The sequence below is a fragment of the Protopterus annectens genome, chromosome 13.part0 (genome assembly GCF_019279795.1).
Source record: "Protopterus annectens isolate FY-2018-M chromosome 13.part0, PAN1.0, whole genome shotgun sequence".
Lineage (NCBI taxonomy): Eukaryota > Metazoa > Chordata > Ceratodontiformes > Protopteridae > Protopterus > Protopterus annectens.
Window position 1 is genome coordinate 652,445,092 of NC_056747.1, and position 21,070 is coordinate 652,466,161.

The following is a 21,070-nucleotide window of genomic DNA, read 5'->3' on the forward strand; positions in this document are numbered from 1 at the left end:
ATATATATATGTGTGTGTGTATATCAATTTATTTAACATTTGTTTACAGGCAAAGTCTGACCTGGAACAAAGCCAATTTTCACCAGAGGCCCGAGGAGACATGCTCCAGATACATGTCTTTTTAACATGGGAGGAAACTGGAGCACTCAGAGAAAACCCACACAAATGCAGGGAGGACATGCAGAGTCTGCTCAGAAGGCACCCCAGCCGAGAGTTAAACCAGAGAACCTTTTCGTGTGAGACAACAATGCAACTGCTGCACCACTGCACACACACACACTGCACTGTGACACACATATATATGTTTGTGTGTTTGTATGTATATATATATATATATATATATATATATGTGTGTGTGTGTGTGCGCGAGCATATAAATACATATAGATGGCGATCAAACACTGATGACTAGATCATCTGCACCCATATATCTATACCTGTCTGTCTATATATGTCTTTTTCTCTCTCTCTGTATGTGTTTATATAGGTTTACTATTGGATGTCTGAGCAGCAGGTGAACGCAAATAGATTAATCAGAAGGCAGTTTTCCAGGAGACAGAATGCCGAATCAGGCGGTAACATTGAAGACACTACAACAAATGGGTAGTGTACTTCGGTTAACTGAGTTCAATATTCTGAGTGGAGATCATGATACGGTGAGGATCAGAGAATTAACCCATTTCCTCACTGTAGTGCAGTCTCAGAGTTGGTATATATAATTTGCTGGGGTCATGGGGAGTGCAGGTGTGCTTGCCCCCCTGCAAAATAGTGAAGTAAATGTACCGTTCACTGTAGAGTGTAACAGTATGCTAGGTTGCATAGCATGGGTGACAGATGTCAACTTCTGCTATGTCGAATACATGGAATTACGGGTACTGATGTATTCAGTTTTGATTTGGCTTCTCTGTCGATGATCTGTATTCGGCATTTCAGGTTGACATTTTGATCAGTCGATAGATGCAGTTTTGGACATACAATAGTAAACCATACATATATATATATATATATATATATATATATATATATATATATATATATATTCTGAAGCATAAAAACAGAAGAAAAAAAGTATTGCTGCCATGTACCCCCTCTTGTTATGTGTATAAACCAACACTAAGGTTGCACTATAATGGGGAAAAAAGAAATCTCCAGTACAACATAACATTTTGCAGGACAATCTAGACTCACCATGTATGCACAGTGTCAGGCAAGGTAAGCTTGCTGTCTCCTGCCAAGCAAATATATATTTGCTATAACACACTGTTCAAAAATACATTTTATAGTATTATTATATTATTTCAGAGTTGTTCTTAATATGTATTGATTTTATGTACTTTAATATATATGGGAATCCACTGAAAATTGGAACATTCCCACTTGTACATTGCTGGTCAAAAATATAAGTAAGTGAACAAATAAGGGGTAACATTTCATTTTGTAGGTATGGTTGGGTATTATATGGTGTCCTGATATGGGCCATTGTGCACTTTAGGATTACGTACTTTAAATAGTTCAAGTACATATCCTCACAGTTCCTGTCAAATTTACAAGTTTGTAAAGTAATAAATAGACATACAAGCTACCCAGCAGTTTCATAACTAAGCCTGTGACTAATGGCCTTAACTGATTTTGTCCCTTGGATCTTTTAATTATCATCATGGTTACAGAGCATTATTATTTTATTTGTTACTAGACTGGCTAGTCTGACAGTACTTTTCTGTCCCCCCAAGGCTACCTGCAGATAAATTCAGTAAACAAACAGAAAAGGCTATACCATAAATGAAGTACAAAATATAATACATGCTGAGTAAATTAAATATATTGGATCATTGCTATAAGTTACAGTATATATGGATTGATAACATAACTACCGTGTGATACTTTATTTTATATTATTTTTATTGGACCCATACCTGGGGATAATATAGCTGACCTCATATTGTACATTTCTACTCCGTGACAGGGTAAGACAAATTTGTGGCATCTCTATCATTCAAGCAGTCATGTTTTTGTGCGTTTGTTTTCGTTTTCAGAACGCTGCTGAAATGAAGGCTTTGCTTTGCCTTCCTCAGCAGAAATGTACTTTCTTACTCATAATGGCTGCCATGCATGAGTGGCTTGGAAGATCCAAGCCCATCCCCAGCCCCTAACGCTACATGCCATATATATCTGTTTCCAGTAGATGTCAGTGTTTCAGCATGTGGGATTGTCTCCTTCACCCTGGGTAAGGTAGCCAATGTTGATTACCCATTCCTGTTTCTCCCTGCCTGGCTCTACCATCACCTGATTTTTTAATAGATCTCAACTCAGCTCACTTGTAGTCAGGGATTAATTCTTTTGCATATGATAGCAAGTCCAGCACCCAGTGCCTCCCTTAAAAATCTTCATGAACAAACCCCTCTGTACTCTTCACCCCAAAATTATATATACCAATTCTAAGGTCGCACAATAGTGGGTAAAAAGGCAAACCTGCACTGTTAGCAAAAGTGGGTTTGGTAAACTGCTTTTATTTTATTTGTGTTCTCTGAAACTGCTTTCAGTCAGATGACATGCTCCCCATCTAAGTACCCCACCCATACCTGTTTAAATATATTTAGTTTAGTGCAAGTTATTGACTCGCTCTTACTTTTATAGAATTATCTTCATTCAGCAGAAGTAACAGTGCCTTACAGACCAGAATTGTAGTTATCATTATGGATGTCAGCACAATTTTAGGCCATTTGTTTTTATATACATAGGATTTCATAGCACTGCTACAAAGAACCGAAAGAAAAAAAAAGATCATGTGGTCAATAATGAACCTTTCAGATCTCCAGAACATGAGGATGATGTGTGGAAGTATGCTAATACTTTTAAGTAGTTGTGTATAGTTTATCCCCTCTAAATGAATGTTGCTATTCATGAATACCTTCAGGAAAATAACATAGGAAGTAAGTCACAAGACATTCCATTTACATGCTTTTGTTTACATTTTCTGATAACAGGCGTATCAGAATATACCAAGTGGAGTGTGTAAAATGATGGTTCAAGGCTGTATAAGGTGCTAATGCTTCTGTGGTCCTGAGCTGAGTTCTATTAGTGTGCTTTAATGTTGTGTGCTAATAGTCAAGTCACCAATCAAGCCTTGCGCTTTTGATTCAACCCCATCCAGAGGCACTATCACCACTGGATCTAACCCAAATGAAAAAGAAGGAAGAATGCACATTGTTTTGCATATTTGTTTGACCATATGAATGTGGTTGGAGAAAGGAACTGAGATCTTGATGCTCTAACACTTGAATGTAAATGTCTGCACTGATGGCATTAACATCATTTGCATTTTGAACACAGTATGAGAACTCCAATATATACAAACAGGTGCATCTTGTGCCGTGTTTGAGGATGTTATAAAATGCTGTTATAAATATGAATTTAGAGCTTTTTGCCCAAGAAAGAAAAAAGGAACAGATCTTAGATGAACAGAAAAGTCAAGGATTTTCCTAATGTAGAGGAAATTTAAAGGTGGATGTTCCTTGCCTACAGATAAAATATGGTAGAAATGATTCTCTGCAGAAAAGTTACACAATGATTTTGTAATTTTTCAGATTGTAACATCCTTTCATTTTTGTAGTAATGCTCCTCAGAGCACTTTCTGGGCACACCTGTGTTGTTCTGACAGATTCTGGTTTTCATAGAACTGGAAATGTTCAGCTGATCCATGCTAGACTTCAATCAGCAGTGTATAAAACAAGATGTGCGATACAAAACATGCTTTGCTGTTACTGTTTTTCTTTGAGGGAATAATTTATGAGACCACTAGTCATTTTTTTTTGAGACTGAAGAAAAAACTGAGAGAAATTGACAAAATAGGCATTTACCAGGCAAAAAGATTAGTAAAGTCAACGCACATGAAATTCACAATTTGTCACTTTTTTAAGGTGTAAGAAGCTGAAAAAGTCTCCCATCATGGGAACTGTGGACTTGTAAATGCAAATTGTTCTGAGATGAGTTTTCTCAGAGTGTGTTCGATGACATCTACAAATGATCCAGCTGATGGTCCTGTGCAGCTTTCTTCCACAGCGGATTACAATGACTGCTTAGTGTACTGCTTTATCATGTCAGGAAATCAAGTGTGTGATATCCACAGTAGGCTGGTTTTCTCAGAAAACAAAATTCTTTCATTTTTTGCAGCTGTGCCATTTCATAGTAAAAAATTAACTTCTAAACATGTTAACTAGCATTGTTACATGTGTTAACATGGGAGGAAAATGAATGGGGGTCTTTAGTTACCATATGCAGTTCAACCTAATTTCTTTTAGCTGGCCAAAGAACATTAAAGACTCATGAAAATACAGAGTTTGATATATGAAATATTCTTTTATTATAAAAGAAGTAATCCATAAGTTCATTGCTTAGTAAGAAACAATGGTTTCCTGTATGACTTGTAAACTCAAGACATTGTTATTTGTGGCTGGGACACAGTATCAGTCTTATTTGTAGTTTTGTTATGCAGTGTATTTTTTATGTGAGTCATAAAAAGCAAAGTTACAGTATGAGAAAATCTTCACTTGGGAAATCTGCATGGTAAAATAAAAAATAATTTTGTGAAGAATCTCCAGGCAGAATGGCTTTCAGTTTTATAGTGTGAACTGAAGATAATAGATTTATTTATTTTATTTTACTTATAGATTTGCCATAATGTTTGGAGCTTCATGGGCAGCAAAGGTGAATGAAAGACATTGCTATGTAACAATTGTTAGCTTGCACTGGCTGCCTTTTCTCTTCATGCTTATAAATTATTGTTTAGATGCAAAGTTGTACACAGAGCTCATGTGAATAAATAGTAAGGAGGCAGGGCATGCTCTGCTAAGTTCTTAGTTACCTTAGTGCATTTATAATTTGCCCTGTGTGCTCCATATCTGGCAATTTGATGTTACAGAGACGACAGGCTTAGGGTATAGTGTGAAGTAAGTTTAAGCACGCAGCTTTTTGTGCCATGTTTTGTGAATTAAAATAAATGCAGGAAATGTCACAGGTAATTATTTTAGTTGCTCAGGGTAGATATAGCTGCAGTTTTATTTAATTATTTATTTATGTATGAATGTATTTCCAGTGCAGGCATTCCTTTAGCTGAATAGAATACTAAGCACAGTCCACTTGCTGTCAGTTACAAGCTGCTTTCACTTAACACTTATATTGTGATTGTTAAGAGGCCATCAGTAGCAGAGGTCAGCCTCATATAGCCTGCTCTGGCATAAAAATACTCTCTCTATGTGCCATAGCAACATGGACTAATCACTGTGCTCTTCTCTGATAAATGGCAACCCAACATGCAGTACGCCAACTTGTCAACAGTCATTTAGTATAATGCAGTGGTTACGTTTGTTATAGTTCTTACAGGGCAGAGATGCATTCCCTCCAAACAAAAACAACAGATAAACAGCCCATTCTAGAATATCATGGAAGAAAATATAAATATAATATAGTTGTATAGTTTGTCTTATTCATAATGGTCAGCAAATGTTACTTTCCTTCCTTTTTGTTTTTCTTTCATAGTCTAGCAAATATAGTGATCCATGAGGACCCATTAGGCGGTGGTTGCTTTGAATGTAAGGAAGGCTAGCCAGAACATTGGCACACTTTTGTACATCTCCCTCAAACATATCCAACAGGATCTTAAATAATCTTAAATATCACAGAATAGGCAGACATGGTCTTGGAGTAACACTTAAAATGAAGCCCATCAGGTGAGGATCTCGCTACCTTGTTGCGCTCCACCTTAGTGTCATTAGCAAAGTTTAACTTACTGATAGTTGCCTGCATTCCTTATTTGACAGATTTTTGTTTGGGTAATGGCTGTAAAAGTACACCATTTTCCTCCCTTATAGACATCTTTGTTAAAACTGTGAAACAGTATTTTATTTTGCTTATTTCTTCTTCTCATCATTTAATAATTAAGCAGATGGTCTTTTTTGCTATAATCAAAATTTAATGCTTTTAAACAGCTCTTATATTTCTTACCTATTATTGTACAACTTTCCTTCAGCCCCCCCACCACCAACAACAACTTCTGAAGTGCCAAAAGACCAGCAAGGACACGCCATAAATTATATGGAAGCTACTTCTTTTGAGAAACAGTGCCTCGGAAGAGGATGATAAGATATTGAAATTACATCAAAGGTGTGACTTTAGCATTTTGTCAGTTCTGTCAGATTCATAACTTGCTATTTGGTTTTTAAGTTCCATATAGAATCATTTCCATATCTACCTTTTCAGAATATCTTTCTTCTATACTTTGCCTGCTTTATGACAGGAAAATTTGACGCCCCTAACACTGACGATTCCTGCAGTCCAACACAACTCCCCTCAGTCAAAAGCGCATCAGATAAATTTATTGATGAGAATGCATTTGACAAAGTTAACTTCAGCTTTGGCCACATATTGCAACATACCTTCAATTAAATCTTTGTACTTTGCCACACTTATAACAGCATAAAATACTAATTTCTCAAAGGACGTTTTTATTTCTTATTGTCTACAGCTATTAATCTCCCTGATAGTCCAATAATCGCATCTAACACTTCTGTTTTTGAGTTAACTAATATTGCTGCTCCAGAAGTGGTCAACACTAAATTACTATTTTATATATTTTTTTACCAATAAACACTGGAAATCTTCTCTTTGTGATAATGGCAAACTGAATTTGCTTCTACCAATTGACACTATTTTAAAACTTATAGCCATCAAATATTACTTTTACTGCTATTAACAATTACTGCTGCCTTATTTAAATTATTCTTTCATTTTTTTATGGTCTGTAGTGGATGGTTACTATTCCCTCTAAACTTTTTTTTTTCTTATTTCCAATAGATTTTTCAAACTGTTCTTTAACTTGATCATACTCTCTTCCTTCTGCTCCCTTATTAGATAGTGTATAATCAGTTCAAAGCCCACTACGGTACTAATACCCTAGAAACAAATATACCATATACTGTTGTGAAAGTCCACTCAAAGAAAATACTCCAAACAACAAGAAATTTATATCTGACTGAATGTATAAGGATTAAATGAATACCAAGAGGATGTGAATGTGGAAATTTCTGAATGGTACACTTCACCACTGCACATAGCTGATTGAAATGTCTTATCAAGGTTTGGAATTTCTAAAAGATTTGGTTATTGATAATAAAAGACAAATGAACAGTTTAAAAAATAAGCATTATTGATTTTGACAAATGCCTTTGTGACAATTTATTATTTGATGTCCATTCAGATAACTATGTACATGTTCAGTTGGTTATTCTAGTTGGATGCTAAAGATTTTATATGATGAAAATACTTATATCCCAGTTTCTATCAATGGGATGCGCATAACATACCTGAAAATAGACATTCATTTCAACAACTTGCTATGCTAGGGTGCCCTCAATCAGTCCTTATTCAACTTTTTAACTAATTGCTAATATTTTTGGAATTATCAAGGTTCACAAAAACATAGAAGATCCCCCAATAAGGCCAATTGCAGCAGTGCACAGGGCTATTCCACACCTTGTGGCACATTTCATAGAGAGAACACTCAAATCTTTTTTAAATGACTGAAAATATTTGTTGAATAACTCGTGGGATTTCCTTGGTAGGAAACAATGATTTATATCAGAAAATTGTATTCATTACCATCAATGTGAAAGAATTATTTTCTTTGATACAACACTATGAATAGTTGGTAGTTTTTTTTTTTTTTTTTTTTGGAAGCACTGATAGATTGTAAGGAGATTTATAACTAGATTGATGGAGATTGTCTTGTTGAATGATCACCTCTTTTTCAAGGGAGAATACAACAGACAAGTGTAGCAAAGGGAGCAGCATGTGCTGTTGCATATGCAAACTTAGTTATGAGAACATGGGAAAATGTTATTATTAATTCTATGTATGCAAATACATGGTGTTTGTACTAGAGACTTTTAGATGACATATGTATATTCTGGCTAGATTCAATGACCAAGCTTGATGAATTTATTAATTATATAGAGCAAATCACTTCTTTTCTTAGTTTTACACATCATGGTTCATCTGATACAGTGGAGTTTCTGGACATCAGTATTTCAAAGGTGATTGGTGTATTTGTTTCTAATATTTTCAGGAAATCAACTTTTTCAAATTGATACCATCATTTTAATAGTTCTCCATATATTAAGAAAAACGTTTAGTTAATGGGCAGCTGTTGAGGTTAGCCAGGATGGTTCCTGATGATAGCATTTTTCTACAAGAGGTGAAGAATTAATTGATATGTTCCTAGACAGAGATTACCACTGGAATTTTTGAATTGCATTAAGGATGAGGTGCTTAAAGTTTAAGATACAAGACTCTCTAAATTACTAGGAAAAACCAACAATGGGTTTCAATAAGGATAAAAGCAGTCAAGGTATAACTAACTATAAATGATAATATGCTAGAAAAAACAATGGTCTTGGAATACCATCCACATGCAAAAATAATTTAAAGAATCATCTGCAGAAAATGGCACATATTGGAATTAGATAAACATTTGATTCCATAGGTAGGCAACAAACACAGGTTTATTTATAAACGGGCAGTAATCTGAAAAATAAATGTGAACATAAAACAGACAAAACAGATAAAAAATAACAGGAAATGCAAATCTCATGGTACTTGAAATATGGAAATTTTGATCAATGTAAATACATTTTAGAAGAAATAATTTAGGAAATGAGGGTCTGTTTTAAGCAAGTCAAGCCCATCAATAGGTACCACCTGTAAAACAAAAGGTGTAGTCTATTTAGCAGTATGCAAATTTTAAAGAGAGAGATTATTGGGTATAGGAATTTATAAACATTTCTGTGACATAAGTAAAAAGTTGATACCAATACATTGTTTAGTCACACAGTAAACATTGTTAATTATGGTAAATTTAAATTTGTCATATTAGAAATAATTCCCAAAAAATCTCAGGGGTGGACAATGGGAGACCCTGATATATTATAAATAAATGGTGTGCCAATTAAAACAAAAGGCTGCTGTAATGTCTGGTTTGAATAGTAATATTTCTTTAAATTTAGTAGTACTCAAATTGAGGTTTACCTAAACATCATAGGTATTCATTTACTTATTTATTTATTTATGAGATGCAATTAAAAATACAGTGTTACTCCTGAATGTTATTTATGAATTTAGAAACATTTCAAGGCATGAGGGTTTTTATAAAAAAAATTGTTACTATAGCATTTTATATTTTTGGTCTTTTAAGAGAGCTAGAGTTACTGTTTCATAGTTTTGATTGGTTAACAAGAATGTTTATGCATTTATATAAATGAAGAGTGAATTATGTGTATTTGGTTCTGAAGAAGTCTATAAATGTTACATGAACGAAAATGCTAAATCACTTGCGGAAGTATATATGTAAATAAATTATTGGTTGTATCTAGTTTGGAGCTTTTCCTTCTAGTTGACTTTGACAACAGTATTTGGTTTATAAGTTGTGTGTAGTTAACTTGATAGTTCAATTATTACTTGCCTTTTTAAAAGTATTAATATCAGTATGCATATATTTGTTTTGTTCCATTTCATCATTGTCTTTCAGCATGCTTCTACCACCATCTAAATTATAATCAAACCCTTCATTTCATCATCATGTGCTCATTCTTCCACTTCATTTCCCTTCATTCTTAAATAGACAGACAATGGCAACCCAACCAGAAATGACCTTTAGACTTACATTTTCAGCTAAACACTTTGCACTATGTACCTGAATGTCTTTTCTCTCCACATTGCGAAATATAGGAAATCTGTACAAAAGTAGCATGATTTGGGGGTTGCCTCAGTACCACTCATTACCTCTTATTCCAGTTACTCTAATGGTATTTGGTAGATGCATTATTCCACATTCAAAGATATCCACATTTCCCACACTCCCAGTCCATAAAATGTCACTCATGATGTTGCTTATTCACAAATGCTTCTTTTTTTTCCTTTAAAAAGGATTTCAAGAGTTCAAACTGCATGTCTGCATATCTAAACTTTTTTACTTTTGAAAATTCTTAGGTATGACCACAAACTTATTTTATGCATAATTATTTTTACCATGTATGGATATCATACATTTTACTGTCAATATTACATACTCAAAGGTTACTTCACAAAATGAAAAATGGATCAGTACACATATGTACAGGGCTTTATAACCCAGCACTTGAATAATATTTACCAAATCAGACACCTATGAGGTAGAGTATTATTTTTTAGATAAAATCCTTACAAGAGGTTTCTGCAAAACAGTAAGCTGCCTGTGCTGCAGAACATCAGTGTCTTTATTTACACCCACCTCAGTAGTTCTTCCCATGTATCAGAGTGGAAGCCAACTCATTTGCTAGTGTCTGACACGTCTTCATGTCTTCTTCCCACAGTCATTCTGCTAGTTATCCCCCTGAGCAAAGTTTCAGCAAAATAGTGTAATGAAGACGACCTGATACCTCCACAGTCTGCATATGTTTGATTCCATCACCACATTAAAGTAGATACAGGCAGCATTTCTACTTGTGAAGTCAGTAGACTCGTGGTACAGGCCCGTTATCAACTGCTATCTTGGTTGCTCTCTCTCTCTCTTTATTGACAGCAACTCTTTGGTACCATCTACTGAAAAGTAAGAGGATTTTCCTAGTGATCTAGATGGAGGATGGCATAATGGTTAAGGTGTTTACCTTGGAGACACAAGGTGCAGGGTTTGATTCTCACATAGGGTAATTGCCTAGGCTTAAAATGGCCCACAAGAGCAGTTAGCCTAGTACTAAACTATGAACTATGAACTATGAACCTAGTCAGATTTCCCATAGTCATACGCATACCAGCTTGAGTGTTTCCTGAAAAAAAGTAACCCAGTCAACAAAGTAAACGCCTGTAAAATAAATATTGCAACCCTAAAGCCCTAGTACAGTATGGTAATTCAGTTAATATATTTTGTTGATCATATGATACTCTTTATGAATAGCTCATATCAGAAAGTGCATGTGCCATACTAGTCCACTCTACAAGTGCTACAATACAGAGGTGAAGTGATACCTTTTATTTAACAAACATAACCACCTTACGAGATACCATTCTTATGCTTTTATGATAATATGAAGCTTTCTGCTCCCTAATATGCTGTAAACTTTGAATGCAATGCTGTAATGTTATTATATACAAAGAAAGGGATGATACAATTGATCTCTTTTCTTTTGTCAAGACCTCTTTAGGATTGTACTGTATTAATACATCATGTCATTCATAGTTTTAGGCTTCATGATGTTACCTGGAGCTTTATCTTCCATTAATACAAAATTTATTTCCTGCATCTTCTATTTGCTTACTGTGTGACTCGTCATGTCAATAAACCAATCATTGCTTCCAGTATTTGGAACCATGTGGATCAGTCTATTTCTCAAGGATAACAAACAAAGAATTATTATTATTGTTATTATTATTGAAGACTGTTCACACATCTGGAAGATGGGTTGAGAGAAGCTGTACTATAGTATGAGATTTAATGACATTTTAATGGTGTTGGTCCTTAACAGTAAGAGATTAGCTAATGCACTACCCATAAAGTTGTAGCACACTGTAATAAACATCTTACTTAACTAATTGGGTAAAAGAATCATTTAAGAACAGAACACAGAGGCTAATACTGCTAGATAAACCTTTTGAGAAAAAGCCAGTCCCAGTAGAAGTGCCACAAGGCTTCATTCTGGAACCAATACTTTTTATCATAGTGGTCCCTTCTTTTCTACATTTTAAACCTACTGGATATCAAAATATCCTGACAGTTATAAAATAAGTATGGTACTCACATCTGATACATATGTAATTAAGCTACATGAATATTTGCTGTGTGTACAATTTTGTTTATTTATTTATTTATTTATTTATATATGTTAATTGAGGTAAAACACTGATCTATGACCTACATCAGACAAGAGACAGACTGGAATGAAAATAACATTAAAGCAGATCTAAAAACAGAAAATCCATGCAATTCAATCAATACAAAATGTAGAAGAGTATACATACGAGAACAGACTAACAAGCAGTAGCTACTATTCACAGTAGACCAGCAGTAATCCAAATAGCTAAAGTGAGTGAGATGGCAGTAATCAACTTTTGCAATATATTTAAGAGCAAGAGGTAGAGCACGTGCCAAAGGATTAAGAAGGGGACAGTAAATGTCAAGTTATATTAGGGGTGCAATGGCTCTGAGCATCTTTATAAAGAGGGTGTTTGAAACATTTCTTAATAGGGAAAGTGTGCTGGTAGAATCTCTTATTCTAGGTGGTGTACCTTGCCAGAGGTTGGGGAAGTAAGACCGAGAAACCATGGTTCCTACATTTTTAGAATAAAGGAAGGTCTGAAGTGATGGAGCAGGAGATGGCTGAGACGTTAAACTTTAAATCCTTTCTCTAATTATAAGTCTTCCTGCAAAAAAACATAAAGGAATTTTGGATTAGAAGTTTAAGTAACAGGGGTACCTAGTAATATGGAAGCCAATTCACTTTTCTAAAAACAGAACCAGAGCGTTCAATTCATGATGCAAGTGAGATGAAAAAAACAAGCTTTCTGATGGTTGTTTGAAGACAAGAGATTTTGTTTTAGATGAGTCAGCAATTAAAGAAAGGGTGTAGTCATACCGAACAAATAAAATACCTTACCCAGCTTACTTCTCTTGCAGATGGAGACAAGAAGTGTGAAATCTTCCAAGTTCCAAAACAAAAAAAAAACTTACCAAAAAATACAAATATATGATCTTAGTAAACACAGGCCTAGCTACTCTGTGATTTTTGACAAAGTTTTTCTAGAACAACATATTTATTTTTATTTATTATTTTATTTATTTATACAAGAGAAAAAGTTTGGAGTTAGACGTAAAATTATTTTTCCTTTAGAGAACATATATAAACCATATGAAATAAGGACTTAAGGCAAAAAGAAATTTTATTTATTCTTGTGGCAATAAGAGATCCATCCATCCATATTGGTTGAACTTAAAATCCTTAAAAGGCATATATTAGGTTATTATACATTAGGATAGATTTCTGCTTTCAGTGTATATAATCATAGTCAAATAACCTATCTGGAATAAGCTGAATGCAAATTTCACAGACATTTATCATATGTCAGACATCTGATATATTCTGACCAGCTAGAATTTTTAGATCTATAGAGTATTAGTTATGTCATACAAGGTAAAGTCTGCTTGGCTTATAAGGCTTTTAAAAGTGAAGTCTGCAGATCTGTGTCTGGTTAAGGGATCCCTACCAATCATACAGATTATGGGAATCCCAAGTTTTTCAATCTGATTGGCTTGACACCAAACAGGTATGCACCAATAAAAAATGCGCAGTTACTGTAGCTGTAACAAGTACCTTCCTACAGTTGACGGCACACACAAAGCTTCAGTCATAAGTGGGGAATGCAGCACTGGTATCCTCATGACTTCATAAATGAATGCCTCTACTGCACTCACACCCCATCTGCACCTGCAAATCCCACCTATACCAGCTTGTACTCTTGGCAGTTGTTCACTTTGCCTGGCCTTAGCTATAGCTCTCTTAACTGATGTTTAGACTGAGGAATACACTAACATTAGAAATTACAGCAACCAATGATACATTCATGGGTTCATAGGTATTAACAAGGCTAGTTGCTTTTGTAGGTTATTTTGAGCCTGGCAAAGTTCCATTCCAAAGGTGAGACTCAAACCCTGTACCTTGTATCTATGAGGTAAACATGTTAACCATTATACCAACCCTAACATTAATCTAAGCCCTTGGGTAAGACTAGAACCCACAGCCGTTTGATCTTCCAACATCAAAGGTAAGTATGCTACATGTTGAGCCACTGACATTGTCATCGCCTACATTAAAATTTGAAGAATGAATAGGAAAGAGAATGTGTAACTTTAATTAAAAGGGAGTTCTTGTTTTTAGATGGCCTCACAGCGTAAACCCTGGTTCTGAAACAATACTAAGCCATTCTGTGTGTGATATAATTATATAGCACAGCTTGGCATCTGAGCACTGTATTAATACAGCTGCACACACATCCCAGTTATACAACCATAGTATCAGACCATTGTGCTGTAGTGCAACACTAGCAGTGGTCCACAAGCCAACATCACGCAAGGGTGAGTCCAATCAAGGCATGAATAATATGCAGGGGGAAAAGGGAAAGTTGTGTATATATGATTAATTCTGTATTTTAGATGCATTAAGGTTCCTTGTTTTCTTTCTTAAATGTATCTTTAACAACTGTACCTACCTGATGTATTAAGCATTTTGTCCAAAAATGATGATTACTGTGAAAAGTTGCTTAATATAAAAAGTGTAAAAGAAATTAAAGAACATACAAAGAAAATAATAAAATAAACAACAAATATTAGGTGGTGATGATAATGTGGTGAATAATCATCAAAGATATGAAACTTTGACCGAGGAAGTTTATATGGAATTAGGCTAGGAGTCTCTAGATTAAGTATATTGAGAAGGAGAAATCATGTGAATGTAGGTTTTAGGATTTTCCTTTGATACTTACTTACACAAAGCTTCCCTTTAAAAATGCAAAATTGTGGAAGGGAACAAATAGATAAAAGTACAGCTGTGTAAAACCTGACCATAACAGTGCATATCCTTCTCTTCACTGTTGCAGTCTTTGTTAAGAAGGAAGAGTAAAAACAGAATGGGAGGTGGAAGGCTCAGAATAGCCCTCAACAAACCCACAGAAAATGGTTTCAGCAAAACCTTTTCTGACTCCAGAAACCATATCCAACTTATGATGCTTAGTAAAAGTATGCACTGAAGACGAAGCAGCACCTTCAAGGATGGAATGGGTGTCCAAACTCTTCAAGAAGGCACCAGAAGAGGCAATGGCCCTAATGGAATAAACAGAAGCAGACAGAGATTTGCCATGAAAGGAATAACAAAAAAAAAATGGCCTTATATATCCAGGAGGTGATGGTTTGCTTAGAAACAGTGAACCCAAAGACCTGGAATAAAAGGAAACAGAAAGATGATCAGACTTGCAAATGGTCCTAGTCCTAGTACCTGAGCTGTCTGTGCAAATCCAAGGTATGCAGGACCCTCTCACTAACAGACTGAGGAGAAGGAGAAATGGAAGGGAGTTGTATCAGCTGATACAAGGGCAACTCATTTAGTACTGTGAGCATAATAGAAGGCTTGGCATGAAGGGACACCCTGTTCCTGTGAAAATCCAAAAAAGGAATAATGGCGATAAGGGCCTGGAGCTCAGAATCCCTATGAGCAGAAGAAAGAGCCAGCAACAAAACAGTCTTCCAGGTACAATTTTGCAAAGAAGCAGGAACTGCAGGTTCAAAAGAAGCCCGAGTCATTTTTTTTTCGAAAGAAATTTAAGATCCCATGGGGAAGGAATAGGTTTTCTTGGAGGCCTAATATGCAAGATGCCTTTAAGAAATTGTTTGACCTCAAACAGAGAAGTCGGAGGAGGAGTCAGGAGCAGAAAAGCAGAAATGGCTGACAAATGGGCCTTCACAGAAGAATAGGCCAAGCCAGACTGGAGCAACTCACACAAATAAGAGAGGACCAGAGGGATGGACCCTCACTGAAAAGGGTCCTGGTTACAAGCATGGCACCAGACTGAAAATCTTTTCCATTTGGATATATAAGATTTTCTATTTGACGGTTTCCTCACCTCCTGTAAAACCCCAAATACATCCTCTGAAAAGAGGTGCCTAAAAGGGATCAAAACCCTATCACCCATAATGTCAGTTGCAGAGTGGACAAGTGGGGATGGATGAGAGACTCCTTGTCCTGTGTGAGGAGATCCAACCAGTCAGGTAACTTGTGATGATTGCCCCTGGCCAGGTGCATTAAGAGGGGGAACCAGTGCTGTCTCTGCCAAAAGGAAGTCACTAGCATGATTTTTGGAGAGTCCAGCTGAATCTTCTCCAGGACTCTTTAAAGTAGAGAAAGAGGAGGGAAAGCATAAAGAAAACTCATCTTCCAAAGAAAGGAAAGGGCATCCATCTTCCATGCCAGATGGAAGAGAGGAAGTAGCCTGTTCAGAGGGGAGTAATGGTGTTTGAACTGGCGGCAAAAGATGTTCTAGGTAATTGTGTCCATATGTCCTTTTTATACTCTGCGCTCTGTTTGGGGAGCATAAATGTGATGTAAGGCACAGACAAGATCTATTTTAGGCTTTTTAATACTGGCCAAGCATTGGCTTGCCCAGGGCGGGGCATCCCTTCTAACAAATACTGCAACAGTGATATAGAAGGGCATCATATATTCTGAGGTGTACAATGGGATATACTAGAAAAAAATGCCTGGGTTATTCTGCATAATGCTGCATAAAAGAGGAAGTAATTTGCTATGGAATTTATAGAGGTACCCAAGTTAGAACATATCACATGCAGAGTTTTTAATTCTTTATATTTTATAGAAAGATGCGTCTTGGAAGTTGTTGGACTGGAATGTATAAGAATGTCTGGATGTAATGTGCTCACAGGAAAACACTTTAGAACAGATAAAATTTAACTGGTGATGAACAGCTGTTTTTTGTTATTTATGAACATTTTTGATATTAATATGCTTTTAATTTTCAAACGTGTCATAGTTTCATAATAAAAGCACTGTTTTGGGGAAGGTTCTCCAAATTTTTAAATCCCCATAATTTCTTCCCATTCCTATTTTTCTCTCCACTCAAAACGTAAAATCTTACCAACACACAAACTAAGTCAGCCATTTTCTGTATGCATGTAGCATGATGGCTAAATGCTATTCCCAGCCAATCGTATTACCTTCATTAAGGGTTATTACCAACCATCTGGGATCCACTACTTTTGGCTGAGGATAAAGCAGATAAGGCTGTAACTCGAGTATAGTTCCATGAACTAAAAATTGTCAGTTAATCTTTCCCATTGAAAATCTGTGCTAGTGCATTTTCTGTTAATGTACCAGCAGTTATCCAAAATGTCCAGATTTTTCAATTTTATCTGTAATTATGAGGCTATGAGACTTGTATATTTAACTAAGGAGGTGTGGGAAGCAAATCTCCTCTCAGGAGAATGCATATGTTTTTAGTTGTTTTTCTTTTATTTATTTCCCCCTTGATGCCGATTCAGCTGGTTTGCTTTATCTGGTCGTAGCCTTGGCCAGATGTTAATTAGTCTTCATAGTAAAACTAACCATATAAACTGTCTCTTCACAGAGATTCTAAAAATAATTTTTCTTCACCTTGTCCTCTTTCTAATAATCAGGCCTTGGTTAATTAATGAAACGTCATCCTGTACCATTCCAGAACCATAACGTTTTCTAGATTTTCTCCACCCTAGCACATGTCCTCTTTCATTATCTACATTATTCAATTTTTCAGCCAACCACAACTGTTTTCATTATGTTCCTACCTGGTCCAGCTTCTTTCTTGCAGAAGTGTCACTGTTCCATAAATGTTTTTAGGTCAAGTACCTTCTCTGAAGACCCCTGTTCTTTATCATTTACATGATTTAATGATCAGTCTGAGTAATAATCTGCATCACAACAAATAGGCAAAAAAAAAACATAATCAGACGTACATTATTGCACCTGTGGTCAAGTTTCATATGAGGTGATTCATGTAGAAGATATCCAAATAATAATGAAGCACAGTACCTTTTAGAGGCTCCTCAGCAGCTACTCAAAATTATACATTTGCTGGAAATGTTAGTAAATGCTAGTGCGCTATATATTACTCACTGATTGCAAATCTGCATTTTTTGTGGTTCATTGTGACTGTACTCCCCTTCAAATTCTTGTAAAGCAGCATTTAATGACTGATAGATATATTTTTCTGCCTGTACATCTTGTACACTAACTTTTCTGTTGTAGCTCATGTACTTGTACAGGCATTCCCCATTCACTTTCTCACACGCACACACACACACACACACCCCTACCTGATCCATACCAGAGTTGACAGAATATTCCTGTATGTCTGTATTTTTGTCCCTGCCCTCACAGATCCTTAGAGTCGCTCAGTATGTCAGACATTAAGGACGTCCTTCTTCTTCTTGTTCAGAAAACACATTAAGATGCATAATATGCATGCTATTCTTATTAACTTTTTAAGTGAGTCCAAGTAATTCCTTAAACATTTTCCTTGGTGTCATCTAGTGCCCCCCCACCCCACACACACACACACACAGGTGCAGATGTCCCCACCTTCATCTCTAGTGTCCCTGATTTTACGAAAGGCTCTGCTATTTCCTTGTTTACCTGTCGTCTCCCTTATTACTCAATGATGATTGCAATCGATGAATAACGCCAGACATTAGTGATTAATACTTACTGTTATATAAAAATGAGGCTGTAAAACCGACTGCTAAATTTCCCCAGAGGGTTGAAGATCTAGTTTGGTAAGCTGCTTTTTGTATCAAGGGTATAGGATTTCAATCTTTTCCTTCCACTTGTACTTTAAAGTTTTGGCATTTGGTGATGATGCAGACGACTAGCACTCTGAAAGGAGCTGTGTGTAAGCACTGAAGGTACACAGTTTGAACCTTTGATGCTGAGGGTACAGGGTTTGAATGTTTTGAACTGTCTTTAAGGCACAGTATACACAATATCCCAATTGTCTAGTGTTCTCCCAACTCCAGGTCTTTTGTGCTACCAAATGTTGGTCTGTCTTTTGTAGTCCATGTAGAGCGTGATATAAAGAAAGTATCCCTGATGTCTAGTGCCTCCCCCCCCCCCGTATTGCAGAATTTGCTCATTAGTCTAGGGGAGTGTGGAGATGTAACAGCCCTCTGCCACATGCACACACATTCACACATTAATGCGCATGCATGCACACGAGTGCGCATGCACACACACACACACACACACACACACACACACACACACACACACTCTCTCTCACTCATGCATTCACACACATACACACACACTCACTTGTGCATTCACACACACAGACACACACACACTCACTCATGCATTCAGACACACACACACACACACACTCACTCGTGCATTCACACACACACACACACACACACACACACACACACACACACATACATACACATGTGCTCCCCACCTACCTGTTCCCTAAATAACTCCCTAATACCACCCAGGCAGTCACACATGCACGCACACACACACAATTTATATACCTGAGGCCCACTCATCTCTCTGCATATATTCACACATGCACCTACACAAACACATGCATACATACACACATATATCTCATCATGATCTGTCCACTAAACTCCTGAACATTTACCTCTAAACAAAAGATGACTGAGAGGGCCAAGATTGGTTAAACAGCTACACATTCTGTAAATGCGTTACTGCAAGCATTTTCTGGGGGAGAGCATGTGGCTAATTAGCATAGGCTTCTTCCTCAAAATGCCTCATTAGCAGTCAGCAGCAGACAGAGACCACCATGATGCTACATTACTTTGTAGTACAGAACCATAGTAGGTCTTCTCTCAATAAGAAATGGTTACCGTGAGCTATGCACAAGGCTTACAAATTTCTGAATTGAGCCCTATATATTATGTTTTGTGTTTGTGGTGGGGATGAAATTGCAGACAAATGTTGAAAACTTCTATATTAAAATAAGTCCATGTGAAACACAGTGAGCAAAATATAGTCTCTGTTTTCAAGATACTTGCACTGAAATGTTAAAAATAAACACTTTAAATCATAGTGGGCAGGATCTGTGTGAGCTGAAAGGTAAGGGCCCACAATTGTGAAAGACAGCATAATGCCAGCTCTTCTTAATTAACATTAACTATCCTTATGCATGAATTCGAATTAAAGTCAAATGCCATGTCTGCAAAACACTAAACATAAATCAGAAGTCTTTGGATTGTCAAGATAATGCAAATTAGTCTTATCAGATAATTACTGTTTGCTCTGCTTACCACAGATCAAATATAGCACAGTCCAAGTGATGCTTTTGAAAGTAGACAGACAAGAGGCAAAAGTCTATTAATCGCATTCACTGTCAGCAAGATTTATGTCATGACGGAGTCTTTTCTGATACTTTACGTACAGCAGTATAATAATGCACAGGCTTAGAAAAATCAGTTATTAAACTATATTTCCAACTCACACACCAGAAAATGAATATGCTTTCATTATTTTGATCATCACCAGAGAAGGCACTGCTTTGCAATCATATTTTCTTTACAGGTAAAGCTGAGGTGCCCGCAAAAAAGAATAAGATTACCTTTTCACCATTCTAAGATTTAAATGAATCATTATTGATTAATGTTGAAAGTGTAAACAAAAATCATTGACCTAACTGATCATTGCAATGTGTGTGTTGATTTCTTATAAACAGATACCATGGACGACTGCTCCACTAACTGTAATGGGAATGGAGAATGTATCTCTGAGCATTGCCACTGTTTTCCAGGATTTCTTGGCCCTGACTGTGCAAAAGGTAATTTGTCACCACACAGAAGCACAGTGTATAATGCTGTATCTGTTTTTAAAGAATTACAGTGATTTTGTGTGCATTTGTAACGTTAATAAAATCCACCATTACATTGCAGAGTACGTCACCAGCATCAGGGTCAGGGTAACTAACTTATAAAAAAGTAATGAGAAAGCTTCTGTCAGAATCCTATGTAAGTCTGGGTTTAAAGGTTATGTGCTGCTTTTTATCATCACATTCTGAACAAAGATATTACATTTTTATATGTTTTGCAATGTAATTTTTGCCTTTGTTTAGTAATTTGGACCTCACATGTTTGATGTGATTCATGCATAAAATATGGCAGATGCATTTCAGTATAGCACATGTTGATAACATCTGCCTGTATCACATGCAATATTCTATGGGTGACTTTTTGTAAACTCCTTCTGCAAGTCCATATCTGAAGCCATAAGTCTGGTATTGCTTTTTACGCAAGTTTGTATTGTGTCATTTTCATATCTGCTTGAGTTTATATCCAGTGCACAGCACCAAAAGCCAGACGGACTCCATCATCCACTAATAAGCCAGCTGTAATACTTCGCATTTCTATCCCAGTGACAAAAGTGCAGGAAATGTGAAATAGGAGCCAATGTGAGCTATT

At 36.2% G+C, this 21,070-nt stretch overlaps 1 protein-coding gene across 3 annotated transcripts in view; it reads left to right on the forward strand.

The window, feature by feature from the left end:
- Positions 1–21,070, forward strand: part of TENM1 (teneurin transmembrane protein 1) — a 3,721,864-nt gene that overhangs the window by 2,245,399 nt on the left and 1,455,395 nt on the right. For all 3 annotated transcript variants that reach the window (XM_044054336.1, XM_044054337.1, XM_044054338.1), the window contains one exon: positions 20,332–20,433. In XM_044054336.1, coding sequence (XP_043910271.1) covers positions 20,332–20,433 — 102 coding nt within the window. The remainder of the gene's footprint in view (positions 1–20,331; positions 20,434–21,070) is intronic.